Consider the following 19912-nt stretch of genomic DNA (forward strand, 5'->3'; position numbering starts at 1 on the left):
AAGAAAAGGGTACATCAAGGAAGACAAACAAATTGCAGACAAACTAAATTCCTTCTTTGTGTCTGGACACCGCAACAATACCAGAAGCAGTGAAAGTATTCAAAGGAGTAACAGAGGACAGCCTCGCCATGGTAGAAGTGGACTTGGACCAGATATACTACCAGATCGACAATCTTAAAAGCGACAAATCCCCTGGACCGGATGGAATTCACCCGAGAGTCTTAAAAGAACTAAAGGTTGAAATCGGAGAACTATTGCAAAAACTTGCCAACCTGTCAATTAGAACTGGAAGATAGTGAACGTCACGCCAATTTTCAAAAAAGGATCAAGAGGAGAACTGGGCAACTACAGACCTGTGAGTATTACGTCTGTCCCTGGAAAGATGGTTGAAGCACTGATTAAGGATAGTATAGTCTGGGACTTGGATACACACGACCTGATGAGAGCCAGTCAACATGGCTTCAGGAAAGGGAAATCATGTTTGACGAATTTACTTCAATTTTTTGAGACTGTGAACAAACAAATCGATAGTGGGGAACCGGTGGACATAATATACTTGGACTTCCAGAAAGCGTTCGACAAGGTTCCACATGAGAGACTTCTCAGGAAAATACAAAGCCATGGAATAGAGGAGGATATACAAAGATGGATAGGAAATTGGCTAGAGAACAGAAGGCAGAGAGTGGGCATAAATGGGAAGTTCTCAGACTAGGAGAAGGTGACTAGTGGTGTATCCCAGGACTCAGTACTTGGGCCCATCTTATTTAATATTTTCATCAATGACCTAGAAGAAGGAACATCCAGTGAGATCATCAAGTTTGCAGATGACACAAAGCTATGGCGGGCAATCAGATCGCAGAAGGATAGCGAGGAACTCCAAAATGACTTGTGTCAGTTAGAGAAATGGGCGGAGAAATGGCAGATGAAGTTTAATGTGGAAAAGTGCAAAGTAATGCATTTAGGCGGAAAGAAAAGGAACACGAATATAGAATGTCAGGTGCAACTCTGGGTAAAAGCAAACAGGAAAAGGACCTGGGTGTACTGATGGATAGGATACTGAAACCATCAGCACAATGCGCGGTGGCGGCAATGAAAGCGAATAGAATGTTAGGCATGATAAAGAAGGGAATCACGAGTAGATCGGAGAAAGTTATAATGCCGCTTTATAGAGCAATGGTCAGATCACACTTGGAATACTGTGTCCAACATTGGTCTCCCAACCTAAGGAAGGATATAAAACTGCTGGAGAGGGTGCAGAGACGAGCAACGAAGCTAATAAAAGGTATGGAGAACTTGGAATACGAGGAACGACTTAAGAGACTGGGATTGTTCTCCCTTGAGAAGAGGAGACTGCGAGGGGATATGATCGAGACCTTCAAAATACTGAAAGGAATCGACAAAATAGAGCAGGGAAAAAAATTATTTACAATGTCCATTGTGACATAGACAAGAGGACATGGACTGAAGCTAAGGGGGGACAAGTCCAGGACAAATATCAGGAAGTTCTGCTTCACGCAACGAGTGGTGGACACCTGGAATGCTCTCCCAGAGGAGGTTATTGCGGAATCCACTGTTCTAGGATTTTAAAAGCAAACTAGATGCACATCTCCTTATGAGAGGCATAGAGGGGTATGGGTGACTTAATTTACGCCAGGTGTACACCTGGCAGGGCCTCCGCATGTGCAGATCGCTGGACTTGATGGACCAAAGTCTGATCCGGTGATGGCAGTTCTTATGTTCATAATCGCAACATGGGAAAAGTTAGAAATCTTTCAAAAGAAGAAGGTGTGACGGTTGTTGTACTTAACGAAGAAGGCTATTCAAGCTGGCAAATTGCAGCCAGGGTGAAGTGCAATCAAAGTACAGTCATACGCTTGCTCAGTAAGAAAAAAAAAAAGAGACAGGAAATGTGACTGGACAGGGCTCGAAGTGGAAGACCACGCAAATCCACTGTGCGAGAGGACAGGGTTGCTCACCGGATCTCAGTGGCAGATCTCAAACTCACATTACTAGACGTGTCAGCCAAGTGGCAGGAAATGAGTTCAGTGAACAGCAGTACGTCAACAGTATGTCAGCGGTGCCTGGAGTTTGGCCCAGGTGGCTGTAGAGCAGGGGTGTCCAACCTGCGGCCCCGTGAAGTATTTTGTGCTGCCCCCGTCGAGGGCGATGCAGTGTTTTCGGTGACGGGACTAAATCGCGCGAGACAACGGCGCGCCGACAACTGAGCGCAGCACATTGTACTTAAAACTGAACTTTTTCCCTAAAAAACAGGCAAAAAGTTTGGTTTCAATGTGTGGAATAATCTTACTGTCAAGGTGTTCAGAAAACACCCCACAAAAAAGGTTGAGCTGATTGAAACACTGATTACACTTCCCCCCATCCGTATTCGCGGGGGTTAGGGGCAGAGCCGGCCCACGAATATTAAAAAACCGTGAATAATATTCGGGCCGGTTCTGCCCCTAACCCCCTCTTCCCCCAGCTATTTTAAGCCCTGAAAGCCCCCCCTTAAACCTTACCTAGTGGTCTAGCGGATTTTCAGGCAGGAGTGATCTTCCCACGCTCCTGCCCCATGCAGATCGCTCACAGGAAATGGCTGCCTTGAGCTCCTGTAGTCTCTTGAGCCATTTCCTGTTACTAAAAATCACAGGGTTTAGGAAAAACCATTCAACAGAATATTCATTAATCGGACTAACTAATAACATACATTACTATCTTGACCATCACAGATCCATTATTCTTTTCTCTTTAGATTTGTCCGCTGCATTTGATACTATTGATCACGAATTACTTCTTAATAGATTGAAATCCATCGGAATCTGTGATCAAATATTTGACTGGTTCAAATCATTCTTATCCAACCGGTCTTCGTCAGTGACCTTTAATAACTCCAATTCCAAACCATACTCTCTTAATTATGGGATCCCACAAGGATCCATCCTATCTCCATTACTGTTCAATATTTTCTTATCTCCCTTACTAACATTATGCCAATCTATAGGCTTTACTACTTTTAGTTATGCTGACGACATACAAATTATTCATCCTATAGATCCTGAAAACAAAGAAGAAATACAACAAATTAATTCAAAACTAGAAAAAATCCAACAATGGCTTACAACACACATGTTAGCCCTTAATGTGCAAAAAACCAAAGCTATATTGTTCACTTGGAAACTAGGAATCAATCTGCATGCACCCTTTACTCTTAACAATATGTCTATTCAGATTGTATCATCTTTAAAAATACTTGGTATCACTATTGACAATAATCTCTCCTACCATGATCATCTAAATAATACTATTAAATCATGCTTTTATAGACTACGCCTAATCCGGTCAATCTCAAAATTTTTAGAACCAAAATCGCTAAATATCTTACTACATTCTTTGGTTATCTCTAAACTTGATTATTGTAATTCTCTACTGTTAAATATTACACTAAAAGAAAAGAAACGTTTACAAATTATACAAAACACTGCCGTTAAGCTTATTCATAAAGGAAAAAAATACGATCATGTTACTCCCTTTTTGATTAAATCACATTGGCTCCCCATTAATCATCGGATTACTTATAAAATCCTATTATTAACATTTAAAACTCTCGACACTAATGAACCTCAATTTATAAATAAACTACTTATTCCATACAATACCTTACGTCCTTTACGTTCAAATAACCATAAACTTTTAACTATTCCCTCTTTAAAAATGATTGGAACCCGCTGTCAGGATATGTTCTCAGTATCAGCGCCTCAACTTTGGAACTCTTTACCTTTACATTTAAGAGAAATAAATAACTTAAACGATTTTAAAAAGAATTTAAAATGCTTTTTATTTAAGGATGCATTTAACGTTTAGCTTTAGAATGAATTTTGTGCTCCTCTTACATGTAACTATTTTTTACATCATTTATAATCTTTTAACCTATTAAATAATAATCAAGAAAAATTTTCAATTGAACTTTTACTTTATAACTTTTATCCCTTTTTTTTTTTAATATATAATATTACTTAATGTATAAATTGTTAATTTTTTATAATATTTTATGTTATTTACTATGTTAGTAAATTTTAGTATAAATTTGTTAATTTTATAATATTTCATGTTACCTACTACTTTAGTATTATGTTTATTCATACACTGTACTTCGCTTAGATATAATTTTAATTAAGCGATTAATCAAATATAAATAAAACTTGAAACTTGATATTTTTCATATAGATGGGGGTGTCAAAAAATGATGGGTCCTGGGTGTCACATATGCTAGGTACGCCACTGCCCCCATCGTATCTCTAGCTTTTCGCCGGCACGAGCCGGAGCTTCAGCCTGCTGCCCACACTGGCCTTGGCTTTCCCTCTGATCTCACTTCTGGGTCCCACAACTAGGAAATGACATCAGAGGAAGAGCCAACACCAGCGCGGGCAGCAAGTAGGAGAGGCTGCTCGCATCGGGGAAGTTGAAGAGGTAAAGGTAAAGGGGAAGGGAGTTGAGGAAGGAGTGGAGGGCAAAGAAGAGAGCAGGGGGGGGTGCTACTGCCCTGGGCACCTCCCACCTTTCTATGCCACTGCTTCAGTGTATGGCAAGGTTTCTGAACCTGGTCCTCAGGGGGAGGTCCGCCCTGGTTGCCCTCTTGGTGAGGGCAAAGGCACCTGTCCTAATCTCTGCCCCCCCCCCCGCTCTTTCCCCGCCCCTCCACTGCCACATGTGCATGCCGCTTCCCTTCCCCCGTACCTCTGTAATGTTCCTGGCATGACCTGCTGTCATGCTAGCGTTGGCTCTTCCTGCGATGTCACTTCCTGGACCTGTGACTAAGAAGTGACAGCAGGTTGGGGGGTAGAAAAGTGGCCTGCGTATGGCAGGAGGGGACAGGGAAGGAGCATGTGAAGGTGTGGGGGGCGGGGGAGGGGCACCACCGCCACAGGTGTCTCTCACCCTCGCTATGCCACTGAATATGCATGAGATTGATTTGCATGTATTGCCTCCTTTGTATGCAAATCTATCTTATGCATATTCATTGCAGAGATCCTGAAAACCTGAATGGCTGGGTGTGTCCTGAGAATCAGCTTGAGAACCTTTGGTGTATCGGGTTTTAATGCACCTGATGATGTGGCAAACTAATGGCATGCAAATTACCACGGTGCCAAATAATGTCGCTGACAAAAATGCATTGCACACCACTGTGGTAACACGTCAGAATTTTTCAGGAATTTCTCTCTCTCTTCCTGTCAGTGTGTAATCAAGGACTGGCTTGTGCACTGATAGGAAGAGAGATTTTTAAAAAGCCCAACTAAAAATCCCTAGTGGCCCTGAGGTCCCCAGACATCGCCCAAACTCCAACCCTCAAGCATTCTCCTTGTGGCCCAAATGCCTCCTTGTGGCCTTGTGGTCCTGGACCCGCCAGCCCCACACTGCAAAGAGCTCCCCCCGGTGGCCCAAATGGGTTCCAGAACTCCCAATGTCCCCCACTTGCCTTGAGGCTGGGAGTCAGGTGTGACGCTCACTCGCTAGTGCCTTCGGCTATTCCGTTTTGCAAGAAGGTCGCATCTACCCTTTATCCATGCATTCTCTTCGCAAAACTGACAGCACCAGAGGTAGGAGTGAGTGGACATTGCTTCCTCTTCCCAACTCCTATTCTCTTTATGGGGGGGGGGGATTGCTGGGGTCTATGACCCATTTGAGATGTTTTCAGATTGGAGTCTAGGGGGGTCATGGTCTACTTGAGCTAATAGAGGAACGTTTGCAAGGATGTTTGTAAGGAGAGTTGGGTGTTCTAGAGCAGTTGGGTGTTCTTCAACCTTTTTACACCTATGGACCGGCAGAAATAAAAGAATTATTTTGTGGACCGGCATCGGACTGCAGACCGGCAATTGAAGAACACTGAGCTAAGTCGTGGGCCATCTGGAACCCTTCCCTCTGATGTTGTGACATCAGAGAGAAGGCTTCCAGTTCAGGTGCAGGACGTGCGTAGAAGCCACTGCCCGTGGCTTTGTGCAGAGTCAGTGAGGAAGAGGGAGCCGGGCCGAAAATAACGCTGCATCAGTCGCACCGCGAACCGGCGACTGAAGAACACTGTTTTGGGCCTGATGCACATGCCGTCCCTGTGGACCGGCAGGAAATTTCTGTGGACCGGCACTGGTCCATGGACCGGTGGTTGAAGAACACTGTTCTAGAGCCCACTGGGCCACTAGAGAGTCTGGTGAAAAGGGTCATTCAAGGTAAAGTGCTCCATTTCACCTCAGATGACCTTTTGCTTCTGTGCTGGAATCTTCACTAGAGTTCTAAGCTAGAGTAGAGATCCGACTCTGCTAGGGAAGCAAAAATTAAAGCATGGTTTCTGACATTGGGATTCGGCCTTTTTGCATGCATTTTGCACACCCAACAGGCCACCCTTTAGCATGGTGCTTTCCACACTAAAAATTCTTGCAGCGTGGGGAAATTGGGATTAAGCAGTAATACTATGCCACAAGACACATGCTGGGTGGCCCCCTGAGGCAGATAACTTCACATAGCAGGGCAGGATGAAGTTCAGTTTCATAAGAATGGACATACTAAGATCACCTGGATTGGCTATCTCCTGGAAAGCAGGTATAGAAACATAGAAACATAGAAAGATGACGGCAGAAAAGTGCTATAGCCCATCAAGTCTGCCCACTCTACTGACCCACCCCAATAAGTCTAGATGCTAGTGATTCGTCCTACGTAGGGATCCCACGTACATGTCCCATTTACTCTTAAAGTCAAGCACGCCGGTGGCCTCGACCACCTGCACCGGAAGCTTATTCCAGTGATCTACCACCCTTTCCGTGAAAAAATACTTCCTGGTATCACTACTAAATTTCCCCCCTCTGAGTTTAAGCGGATGCCCTCTTGTGGTCGAGGATCCTTTGGGGGAAGAGGATGTCATCTTCCACCTCGACACGTCCTGTGATGTATTTAAATGTCTCAATCATGTCCCCCCTCTCCCTGCGTTCCTCTAGAGTGTAGAGCCGCAGTCTGCTCAGTCTCTCTTTGTACAGTCAAACCTCGGATAGCGAGTAACCTGGTTTGTGAGCGTTTTGCAAGACAAGCAAAAAACATTTCATTCAATTTTAACTCGATAAACGAGCGTTGCTTTGCAGTACGAGCACATATCGCCCGTCACGTCATCAGAACCCACAGTCGAAGCGCGCACATCTTACGCTAAGCGCGGCTGAACGTAACGGAAGTGTCACACTCAATTTAGCCATTGCTCAAGCGCTCACAGCATACAGTATTTTGTATTAAAGTTTTTGGGTTGTGGAACAAATCGTCTGAGTTTCCGTTATTTCCTATGGGGAAATTCGCTTTGATATACGAGTGCTTTGGATTACGAGCATGCTTCCGGAACGAATTATGCTCGCAAACCAAGGTTTTTGCTGTACATTTCAAGTTCAATTCAATGAAAATTAGCACCAAAGCCAGCGTCTATATTTAAAAACTCAACAAGAGGAAGGGCTGATGTGGTAAGGAGGAAAGAGAGAACGAGGGATGGAAGACCATGACCTTCAAGCAGCTGTTGAGAAGGAAAGGAGACAATTGGGCAGAAACCAACTCGCTTTCGCTTGTACAAAAGCACTGACTTTTTACACAGTATAAACCAACTCAAATGTTCATGAGCTCTGATATTAAACAGCATAAGTCTATTTCCCCTGCATTTTCAGCTCGTACATCCTATTCTGCTGTGTCAGGATATCCCTTCGCTTATCTGCAAAGGTTCAGAAGAGCTCTTGCTGTTGTTTTTGAGAATGACCCTGGGTGGGTCCCAGCGGCTAGAAACAGCTGCGTGTAGCCAAAGGAAAGGGAACCATAACAACCTCTGTTATCTCTAACCTTCCTGGACTTCCTCACCACTCCCACTCCAGGAACCTAAACTTCCCACCAAAATTGGGGAAACTGAAAAAGAGCAGCCAACCAGTTGGTACACAATGGAAAGCACCTTATTACGAGGAGAGATTCCTGTGTGTGCTTTTTAAAAGCCGCAACAAGACCTGTAGGTGAGCATGGTAAATGCTCCGAAAAGGTGGTGCAAGATATCTGGGAGGGTCCTACCCATGGGCTCATGGATGGGCTGCTTGTCTCTTGAAGCTTGCAGTGTGCTTGTCCTCTTCCAGCTTTTAAGCCTAGGCTGTATCCCAACCTTGGCGGCTACAGACCCTCCTCCGGTGCCTCGTCTGAAATCCAGCTACAATTTCGGGAAGGCTTTCCTGGGACTCGATAAATGCAATGCCTGTATCGGAACCTCCATCTGTAAGAAGTTCTTCAAAGAAGAGATAAGGTCAGCTATGCATGCAAACATCAGAAACGAGATCTCAAAACCAAGTGGTCTAGAGAGTGCAGAGGAAGGCGAGTTCTTCTGCGGGCTACCATTTGAACTCAGAAGTTTGCTTTCTCTAGACATTAACCCCCTGCCTGAATGATGCTTAAAACTGCAAACAAACCGAAGGGTTAATCTTTCCATTTATGTTATGTACATTAAAGCAGATTCAGGGCAAATGTACGCAGATTGCTGGAGAGGTTGTCAGTCTTTGTAGAATTAATATACTGATGTAGCTTCAGGGATGTAAGGAGAGAGAAGGTCAGCTGGCCAAGGAGCTAAGCTCTCAGAGAGCAGAAACATGAGTAGGATGCAAGTATGGGCCAGAAGAAGGAGGAGTGGGTTGTGGGGGGTAAAGGGGAGTGAGGAAAAGAGAACCAGCTGGAGACTTGAAGGAAATACTCGTACACATGCCCCAAGTGAAACTGTAAGCTCTTTAGAGCAGGGACTGTCTATTGTATGTTAAAATGTACAGCGCTGCTTACGCCTTTCATCGCTTTAGAAATAATAAATAATAGTAGTAGGCACTGAAATTATGGGTTCATAGACAACGGCGCGAAGTTTTCAGTAAAATATGGGGGGTTACAACCCCCCAAACCACCCACAACGCCCCCACAACGCGGCGCGATGTCTATTAAGTAAAGTGGGGGGGGTTCCCCCCCCTGCTCCTCCCCCCGTCGGAGCCCTAAAAACATTAATTTTGAGCGGCGCGCGCCTCCGCGCTGCGCTCAATTGTCTGGGCGCGCCTTTGTCCCGGCACGCTTTTGACCTGACACCAAAGTTATGGCAGATCGCAATCACACTTTTCTATACAATACTATCAGACTGTTCCTCACCTGCTAATCTGCTGTCAACATTAAGGACTAGAGCCAGGATTCGCTACATGTTGCCGTCGTTGGCTAGGGTTACCAGACGGACGGATTTCCCCAGACATGTTCTTTTGAGGACATGTCCGGGGGTCTGGACGTCTTTTCAAAACCCACCACTTTGTCCCGGTTTTGAAAAGAAATCGCCTCGGGAAGGGGGGCATCCGCTTACGCAACGCGGTGATGTCACGTGCATGCGCGCAGATGCTTTCCTGCCCGACGAACAGGCAGGTGGCGGGGCTGGGGGCGGAGCTGGGACGTAACGGGGTGGAGACGGGTGGGCCGGGGTCTAGGGATCCGGATTTTACTAACATAAAATTTGGTAACCCTATTGTTGGTAGCGCCTAAAAAGCTGCCACCAATCGCGTGTCAGTCACGCGATGGCGCCGTGTAGAGAAATGTGCCTTCGGGAACGGTAAGTGCTGGAAATTTAGATCAGGGTTGTCAAGGCCTCTATTTCCGGTGCCTACCTTTGACGGGAATCGTGCCTAAGGAAGCACTTTGCGACGCCTAACGCCACTTATGGCGTTAGCCATGTCTGCAGTGGCGTTAGGCATCGTAAAGTGCCTCCGTAGATGCGATGCGGGTGCCATTTGTTAGGCATCGGTTGGCACCTTGAAAATTCTTTTAACAGTTCTTTGAAATGGCATTTTGCACCACTTAGGCGCCAGTAGGACACCTAAGGCGAGGCGCCATTTATAGAAAACTAGTGTTTAAGCCCGTTACATTAATGGGTGCCAGAGTAGATGTCTGTCTCTGTTTGTTTGTTTTTTGTCTCTCTCTCCTTGGACGCTATCTGTCTGTCAGATCGCGTCAGAGGGAACTTGCTACCAGGTAGAGAGCAGCCTGCGAGGTTCGCTACAGCCAGCCGGCAAACCTCAGCAAGCTGCTGTGAAGAGGAGCAGCAGGGCGGCAGAGGTTGGTGAGTGAGGGCGGAAGGGAGGAGTTGCCGGCGTGTTCCCTGCCTCCTTGTTCCAAAATGGAATATGGCCAGGGAAGGACACAGCACGCCGCAGGAATCACAAAACCCTAAGTGCGCATGCACGCTTAGGGTTTTATTATAGAGGATGGACTTAGGTTTTTATAGACATTAAGGACTGAGGGCCAGATTCTCCAAACTTAAGGCTGCCTTTAACGCGGTCGCTAAACCGGTTCCAGCCGCTTTAGCGTGCGTGTCATTTTAGCGGCAGATTATCAGAGCGGCTTAGCGTGGTCTTTTCCGAGCTTCCTCGCAGTCTCCGATTCTGCCGTGCAAATTCTAATCCAATCTAATCTAATCTTCCATTTGTGTGGCGCTCATACCTATTCCGGCTCTAGGCGACTTACAGAGTGAGGTTGCATGGGGGGGTCAGAGCCTTTGGTGAATTCTTCAACATTGCCAAATGATTCTCCAAGCGAGGTATCGGCTTTTGGCAGCCAAAAATCAGCGACTGGTCCAGGGTTGCTGGTACACTTCCCCCTCCCCATTCGCGGTTTCAGTAATCGTGATTTCACATATTCGCGATTTTTTGGGGAGGGGGAAAAAAGAAAAATAAAACCATCCTTAAGTCTTCCCTCCGGCATCCCGTCCTTACCTGGTGGTCTAGTGGGCTTTCAGGGCAGGAGCGATCTTCCTACGCTCCTGCCCCGTGCAGATCGCCATTAGGAAATGGCTGCTGTGAGTTCCCGTAGTCTCTCGAGGCTACGACGGGAACTCCCTACAGCTATTTCCTAATGGTGATCTGCACGGGGCAGGAGCGTAGGAAGATCGCTCCTGCCCCGAAAGCCCGCTAGACCACCAGGTAAGGCCGGGAAGGCGGGAGGGAGGCGGGGGTGGGTCAGAGCCGGATATTCACGTTTTTTCGCCATTCGCGGTCCGGCTCTGCCCGTATCCCCCCGCGAATCCGGAGGGAGAAGTGTATTATAAAAAGCGTATTTCTGGCATGTGTTTTGACGGTGGTTCATGGGGGAAAAAACCCTACATGATTCACATAAATTATAGTCTTTTTTTGGAGGGAGGGAGGGAGACAAAAGCATTCTTCTTGAGCGCGTGTATTATAGCTGTGTCTTACGTGTTTCTGGCTGTGGTTCATGATAAAATTTGACATTAAACACAAATTACAAGATTTACATGAATTATAGCAGTTTGAGGGGGGAGAAAAGGCGCGTCTTATGCGCGCTTGATGAAAGCCGACGTTGCATCGCCCCTCCCTTCATCCAGTACCTCTGGCATGCCTATGATTGACACACCGCTTACGGCGTTGCTTTGCCCGGCACATGCGCACATTCACGCCTCTTTCGTGGTGTATTCTGCACATGTGCCGATCACTCGGCTTTGTCAAAGGCCAATGTTAGTCCGAAATATTTAAAGACTGGCGCAATGACGTTTTGTTCTGCTGGGGTGAAATTATGGAGTTCATAAAAACTGCCTTATTCGACAAATAATTTCCTCACCGAACACTTCTCTCTTTTCTCATTCCCAATTTACCCCCCCCCCCCCCCACACACACACCCCCTCTGAATCCCTAAACAAACCGTATTTTGCAATCCGGGACATATCCTCTAATACAGTGTTTTTCAACCGCTGTTCCGCGGCACACTAGTGTGCCGTGAGATGTTGCCTGGTGTGCCGCAGGGCCGCCGGGCCCGGAGCTGACAGGGGGCCCGAGGCAGGGGCGCCAGTAGCTCGCCAAGGCAAAGTGAGTCGATCACCCAGGACTCACTTTGTCTTGGCGATCTAATCTATCGAGCCGATAAGTCTTCTTCTCCCCGACGTCAATTCTGCAGTCGGAGAGGAAGTTCGGGCCAGCCAATCGCTGCCTGGCTGGGCGGAACTTCCTCTCCGATTGCAGAATTGACGTCAGGGAGAGCATGCGTCGGCGTCGGCTTTGGGGCCTGTTATCCATTGGTGGGTCCTGTTCCCCGATGGCAGCGGCAGTGGCAGTGGCAGGGAGAAAGAAAGAAAGGGGGCAGGCAGGGAAACAGAAGGAAAGAAGAGAAACAGAAAAAAAGAAAGAAAGAAAGAAAGGTCAGGGAGAGAGGAAGAAAAAGTTGGGGGAGGGAATGAGGTGTGGAGGAGAGAAAGCATACAGGCTGATAGAAGGGAAGAAAGATTGGATGCACAGTCAGAAGAAGAAAGTGCAACCAGAAATCACCAGACAAGGTAGGAAAAATGATTTTATTTTAAATTTAGCAAAGTGGAGGCAGTATTACCACAGTTTTCAAAGGAATTTGCCCAAATAACTTAATAGTTAACTGGGTAAATTCCCAGAGATGAAAACTTCCCTTCACTTACTATGCACAGTTCTGAATTTATATCTGCTGTCTATATTTTACAATATGGTCCCCTTTTACTAAACCGCAATAGTGGTTTTTAGCGCAGGGAGCCTATGAGCGTCAAGAGCAGCGCTGGGCATTCAGCGCAGCTCCCTGCACTAAAAACTGCTATTGTGGTTTAATAAAAAGGATGGAGGGTATATTTGTCTATTTTTGTATGCTATAAAAACCAAATACAGAGAGAGACTGAGAGCTGTTGACGAAGAGCTACGTGTGTGTCTTTCTTCCATTCCAGCCAGAATATCAGCTTTGTGTTCAGCCAAACAGGCCCAGGTTTCGCACTGAATAAAGTATTTTATAATTTTTATTTCGTAATAAAGTAATTATAAAATACTTTCTTTGTGTTTATTTGATTCCTATTCAAGAGAATTACTTTATATACTAGTGTTTAAGCCCGTTACATTAACGGGTGCTAGAATATATGGCTGTCTGTCTTTCTTTCTTTATGTCTCTCTCCCTGCTCCTGTTTCTTTCTTCCTTTCTTTATGTCTTTCTCCCTCCTGCAATTTTTTTCTCTCTCTCCCTGGCACCCTTTGCCTGTCTGTCTTTATTTCTGTGTCTCTCTGGTTCCCTGTCTGTCTTTATTTCTGTCTGTCTCTCTCCCTAGCCTCCTTTGTCTGTCTGTATTTCTTTCTGTGTCTCGCAGCATTTTCCCCCACCCACCCCCCATTCCCTTCTCTCCCCTACCACCACTTTCCTTTGCAGAAGCAGCAGCAGTTTTCCCTTCCCCTCCAGGTCCCTGCTGAGTAGTAGAAACATTTTCCCCCACCCCCCATTCCCTTCTTACCTTGAGCTGCCCTGCTCCGTTCGGCCCCTCCCCCTTCCCTTCCCGTGTGCTGGCCTGCTGCGGCTGAAGGTTTTTTTCGGCGACTCCTCCTGTTAAAACTCCCCCCCCCCCTCCCGCAACCGCTCCTGTTCAAAGCGGCCTGCTGAGGTTCGCGGCCGCTGTAACGAACCTCGAAGGCCGCTCTCCAACTCGGTAGCAAGTTCCCTCTGACGCGATTGCGTCAGAGGGAACGTGCTACCATGTGGAGAGCGGCCTGCGAGGTTTGTTACAGCGGCCGCGAACCTCAGCAGGCCGCTTTGAACAGGAGCGGTAGCGGCTGTTGCAGGAGGATTGGGGGGGGGGAATTCGTGAGCGGCGGCAGGACCATGAGGCGGGATTGAGTTTTTCGGCTTCCCCTATCTGGGGAAACCGCCGTGCCGAACTGAGCTGCGCGTGGGGCCGTAGTAAGCGTGGGGCATGCTGCAGTCTTGGCGGCCACGGACATACGGATCACGGAAGCACGCCGATAAGACTGCGCATGCGCCGCCTACGGTTTTATTATATAGATAGTCAATATAGGCAGAGAGTTAAATTTTTTAACATTTTCTAATGGTGGTGTACCTCGTGATTTTTTTCATGAAACAAGTGTGCCTTTGCCCAAAAAAGGTTGAAAAACACTGCTCTAATATGCCCCTCTGAAAATTCCTAAACTGTATATTGTAATTTTTCGATGTATTTTTGTAATTTGCGACCTTTTTCCTAGCAGGTCCTTTCGAAAATTTCTTAGCGTACTTTACACTTTATACTTTCGCATTCTTAAAGTTGATGTACTCTGTATTTCCTCTAAATATCTGCATATTGTAACTCGCTGAATGTCCAGCTCTCTCGAATGAAAACCGCCTAGAAGTCGCAAGATTGTGTCTCTCTCTCTCCTTAGTGTTTTGTTATTTTTTTCAATCTGTCTCTTTAGCCCCCTGTCCTTCTGTGAGTGTCTGTGTGTCTCTGTCCTTGTCCACTGTTGTTTGTTTGTTTGTTTTTTAAATCTCTGTTTAGCTCCTGATCCCCTCTGTTTCCATGGCAACCCTGTTCGCGGATCTGAGTGTAGGGCCGTTTTGTAGGGCCGGGTCTGGCGGCGCCGTGTAGGGCGGAAGCGGAAGACGGGGCCTCAGTGTTTTGTAGGGTCGGGTCTGGCGGCGCCGTGTAGGGCGGAAGAGGGAGGCGGGGCCTCAGCACCGGCCGGGCGGCTCGCGCCGCCGGCCCCCAGGAGCTCGAGGCCGGCGGCGGACATGCCTGGAGTGCCATGGTGCAGGAGTAACAGAGATCGGTGGCGGCGCGAGGTGGAGAGCAGGGAGGCTGTGGTGACGTAAAACGCGCGCATGCGCACTCGTGTTTCCGTGACGGATCAGGGAACACGACTTTTGAGTGCGCATGCGCGGCCTAGCATTTTATTATATTAGATTATTATTAGCAGGGCAGTTAAGGAAATATGTCGACAGAGGAACTTTCAGAAAACTTCTTAAAACACAATTGGTTGTCAATACATTTTTTTTTTAATAGGGTCTGTCTGACTTGTCTTGATCAAAGATTAATTGTGAAATTAAATTCTGATGTTTTGTCTCTCTTTTATTGTTTCTAAGTATTATGTATTGTAAACTGCTTAGGATTCAGATGGTATAGAAATGTTAAAAATAAAATGAATATCACCTGTGACTCATCTCATGTAAATTTAGCGAACCTTCGCTACTCTCCGTCAACTTCATTTGCATGCGCCTTCCGTGAGAATGGCTCGCCTTTTTTGAAATCGCTACAATAACGGCTGCGATGGCGGCCCGTCGAGAATCTGGCCCTGAAGTTTAGAAATGACACTGAAAATCAGCACCAATAAAAAAAACACACCAAGCGCCGTTCTATAAAAACTCAAAGTTAGGCACCACGGGCTAGATTAACAAAGCAAACCGATTGTGTTCTGATTGGTTTGCGACCCCTTAGTGACCAAATTCCCCTCCGGCCCGATTCACTTACCTCTCTGCCGACCATCTTCCGATCCGCGCATGCAAATGAGGGGAGGGACATTCAAAAGTAGGGAAGGCAGCGATTCACAACACAATCAATCCGATCCGACTGGGCTGGCTCACAACCTGGAAGGCAAAAGTTTTGAAATGACAGAGTTTTAGGGAAGGGAAGGCGAATAGTTGAATTCTGCGGGAGTTCTTATAGTTGTAATTCAGGTTGAAGTGTGGGTTGAGGTAGTTTGGAGATAGGCCGAATGCTGTTTTGTAGCTGAAGCAAGCAAACTTGAACAGGACTCTGGATTCGAATGGTAGCCAATGTAGTTTGTGGTAGTAAGGGGTGATGTGTTCCCATTTGTTCAAGCCAAATATAAGGCGGACGGCGGTGTTTTGAATTAGTTTTAGTCTCCTGATGGTTAAAAGTAAAAGACCTATAAAAATTAGTTTGATTGGTGACGCCTAGCGATACCTAGCCGAAATCCGCACACAGCTTAATTTTTTTTAATTAGTTTAATTGGCATGGTAATTGACCATCAAAGAAAGCACAGTAAAAGATATCTCTTAGCACAACGAGGAAAAAGACCTCAAATTGCCCTATATGTCAAAAAAAACTGGAGTTTTTGTAAAGACAACTAGTTGGGGGTTTGGGTTCTTATCATAGGTCAAAACCTCATTGTGATATAGAATGTGAAAGATATTTTTTATAATTTTCGATAAATAATCCACATGGTGTATCAAAATGTGTGTGTTTTAAAAAAAAATTATTTAAGTGGGATATCACAGAGAACTTGCTGCTTGGAAAGGACTGCAGTGGAACAACCGCAAAACTTTGTCTCATAACAGGTGGAGGGCACACCCCTTGATAAAGCTATAAGCGAAACAGCCGGGCCTCCGTTGAAGCCATCCAAGACAGTTTACTTTGTATGTCCTTCTAAGGCAGGGGTCTCAAACTCAAACCCTTTGCATGGCCACATTTTGGATCTGTAGGTACTTGGAGGGCCTCAGAAAAATATAGTTAGTGTCTTATTAAAGAAACTAGTGTTTAAGCCCGTTAACATTAACGGGTGCTAGTAAAGCCTCCTTCCCTCACATGTCCCTATTTTCAGCCCCAGCTCCAAACCCATTTTTACACCCCCCCCCAGCCCCCTTCTCCCATCTGTTCCCTTTCAGCCCGAGCCCCCTTTTCTCACCAGCAGCATTTCCCTCCCTACTCCACTTCCCTGTCCAGCAGCACCTCTTCCCTGCTCCCCCTATCTCTCTTCCCTGCTCCCACAGTCCAGTAGCACCTCTTCCCTGCTCCCCCTGTCCCTCTTCCTTGCTCCCCGGCCCATTAGCACCTCTTCCCTGCTCCCCCTGTCCCTCTTCCTTGCTCTCCGGCCCAGTAGCACCTCTTCCCTACTCCCCTGTCCCTCTTCCCTGCTCCCACGGTCCAGTAGCACCTCTTTCCTGCTCCCCTGGCCCAGTAGCACCTCTTCCCTGCTCCCCCTGTCCCTCTTCCTTGCTCTCCCGGTCCAACAGCACCTCTTCCTGGCGGGCTGCATGTCGGGAGCGCTGGCTGCTCGGAGCTGCAGGCCGGGCCTTTTAGGCAGAGTCAGCACGTGTTCTCGGGCTGCCTTTAGGGCTCCATGTCCGTGCTGCTTGTCTTGGAGGGTTGTGTCGGGGCAGGGCTCCTGTGCGCAATTCCCTTGTGGTCGACACTGTGTTGGGGCTTCTGCTGGGCAGTGACCTGTTGGCTCGGCGTCGTGCACGTGTGAGGAGTGACAGGGCGGCGGACAGGGAGAGAGCTTGCCTGTGCTTCCTCCAGCGGTTGGTGAGCAAGGACTAGAGGAGTGGAGTGGCCAGAGTTCCCTGCCGTCACGTTCTAAAATAGAATCCGGCCACAGATCAGAAAACACGGCAGCAGGGAACATTATATAGGATGTATGTCTTTCTTTCTCTCTCCCTGGCCCTTTTCTTTCTGTCTCTCTCCCTTGCCCACTGTCTGACTTTTTTTGTTTGTTTGTTTCTCTCTTTCTTTTCTTGGCTTCTGGCTGTCTGTCTTTATTTCTGTCTATCTCTCTCCCTTTCTGTCTGTCTCTCTGTCCCCCTGTCTGTATATCATTCTTTCTCTCTTTCTCCTTGGCCGCTGGCTGTCTGTATGTCTTTTTTTCTTTCTCTCTCTCTCCTTGGCCGCTGTCTGTCTCTGTATTTTTTTTTTCTCTCTCTCTCTCTCTCTCTCTCTCTCCTTGGCTGCTGGCTGGCTGTTTTTCTGGCATCCTGGCTGTCTGTCATTCTTTCTTTCTATCTGTCTCTTTGACCCCTTGTCTGTTTGTCTTTCCTTCTGTCTGTCTTTCTCCCTTTCTGTCTCTCTCTGGCCCTCTGGCTGTCTGTAATTCTTTCTCTCTGTCTCCTTGGCCGCTGTCTATCTGTCTGTTTTTTTTCTTTCTCTCTCTGTTCTTGGCTGCTGGCTGTCTATCTTTCTGGCCCACTGTCTGTCTGTCATTCTTTCTTTATTTCTCTCTCTCTTTCTTTGGCCACTGTGTGGATGGCTGTCTTTCTTTCTGTCTGTCTTTCTGCCTGGCCCCCTGTTTATCTTTCCAGCTGTCTCTCTGCCTGTCCCCCTATCTCTCTCCCTGGCCCCCAGTTTTTGTTTGTCTGTCTCTCTGCCTGGCTCCCTGTTTTTCTTTCTCTCTGTCTCTCTGCCTGGCCCCCCTGTTTTTCTGTCTCTCTGTCTTTCTGCCTGACCCCTGTCTTTCTTTCTGTCTCTCTCTCTCTCTCTGCCTGGCCCCCTACCTGTATTTCTCTGTCTCTTCTGGCCCCCCTTCCCTCTGTCGGCCTCCCAGCACACCCCTCCCTCCAAAGTAGCCCCCTTTCCCTCTCCCCCTCCACTTCCCTGAGCCGTATTTTTTTTTTTTACTTTGTAACAGCGGCTGCACACCATGGAACCGACACTCTCCACTAACAGGAGAGAAAATGCCGGCGCTGCCGCTTGAAACCACCACCGCCACTCTCCTGCCGGTCCACAAACCGCCAAATGCTCCTGAAGACGACCGCGCTGACAAAACTCCACAGTCGTGCGCCTTCAGCCACCGCGCGCGCCTCCAGCCCCTGCAAGCGCCATGAGGTGTCAATTAGAATACTGCCACAGAAGCACACCTCACGGTGCCAGGACTCACGATTTTTCAAGAGCGCATGCGCACTCTAGCGTTTTATTATTATTGGTGACAATTTTGCATGAGGTAAAACTCTTTATAGTTTATAAATCTTTCCGTTTGGCTAAGTCTTAATAATAATATTGCAATTTATATCTATAGAGACATATGATCAAGAAATTGTTCTATTTTACTTTTGTGATTATGATAAACATACCAAGGGCCTCAAAATAGTAAGAACATAAGAATTTCCACTGCTAGGTCAGACCAGTGATCCATCGTGCCCAGCAGTCCGCTCACGCGGCAGCCCCTAGGTCAAAGACCAGCGCCCTAACTGAGACTAGCCCTACCTGCCGTACGTTCCGGTTCAGCAGGAACTTGTCTAACTTTGTCTTGAATCCCTAGAGGGTGTTTTCCCCTATAACAGTCTCCAGAAGAACATTCCAGTTTTCCACCACTCTCTGGGTGAAGAAGAACTTCCTTACGTTTGTAAGGAATATATCTCCTTTCAACTTTAGAGAGTGCCCTCTCGTTCTCTCTACCTTGGAGAGTGTGAACAATCTGTCTTTATCTGCTAAGTCTATTCCCTTTTGATCTTGTCCCCTCTCTGTCTCCTCTTTTCAAGGGAGAAGAGGCCCAGTTTCTCCAATCTCTCACTGTACAGCAACTCCTCCAGCCCCTTAACCATTTTAGTCGCTGTTCTCTGGACCTGGTAGGCCGCGAGTTTGAGACCACTGGTCTAAAGTGATTACACAGTAGTTCTCCCTTTTTCTCGATCTACCAATGGTAATTGACCATACCGTTAAAAATCAATTTTAAAATATTTAAAAAAACAAGTAAAGTTGCATGCAGAATTAAGTGTGGCACCTAGCAAGGCCTAAGTCGAGGTGACTGCTGGTGCCTAATCATGTCTACCTGAACAGTAGGTGTAGATAGGGGCAGAGAAACCCTGGCCTAATGTATTGGCGCCTATCATCAGTTTATCTAGCAATCAGTGGTGTAGTAAGGGGGGAGTAGCCCACCCAGGCACCATTTTGGTGGAGGCACAGCACCCGTCCTCCTCTCCACCAACCCCCCCCCACTCCTTCCCGACCTACCCCCCTTACGTGCACACGCACCCCTTCCCTCGCACCTCTTTAATTTTCCCAGTACGAGCAGCATCACAAACTTGCTGCCCGCATTGGTGTTGCCTCTCTCTGATGTCACTTCCAGGTCCAGCGCCTAGGAAGTGACAGAGGGAGAGACGACAAGACATGGGCAGCAAGCTTGTGACACTGCTCGTGCTGGCAAAATGAAAGAGGTACCCATGACTCTTTAATTTTCTCAGGAGCCTTCCATGAGGAACTTTATCAAAAGCTTTCTGGAAATCCAGATACTGCATGAACCAGCTTGTCTTTATCCACATGTTTATTCACACCTTCAAAGAAGTCAAGCAAATTGGTGAGGCAAGGCCTCCCTCGGCTGAACCCATGCTGACTCTGTCTCATTAAATC

At 47.0% G+C, this 19912-nt stretch overlaps 1 protein-coding gene across 1 annotated transcript in view; it reads left to right on the forward strand.

Moving 5' to 3' along the window:
• Nucleotides 1-7894: 7894 nt before the first annotated feature.
• Nucleotides 7895-19912, forward strand: part of DIPK2B (divergent protein kinase domain 2B) — a 40682-nt gene continuing 28664 nt past the window's right edge. Inside the window, 1 exon segment of the mRNA XM_033949541.1 lies at nt 7895-8293. Coding sequence (XP_033805432.1) covers nt 8019-8293 — 275 coding nt within the window. The 5' untranslated portion in view covers nt 7895-8018.

Source organism: Geotrypetes seraphini, chromosome 6 (genome assembly GCF_902459505.1).
Source record: "Geotrypetes seraphini chromosome 6, aGeoSer1.1, whole genome shotgun sequence".
Lineage (NCBI taxonomy): Eukaryota > Metazoa > Chordata > Amphibia > Gymnophiona > Dermophiidae > Geotrypetes > Geotrypetes seraphini.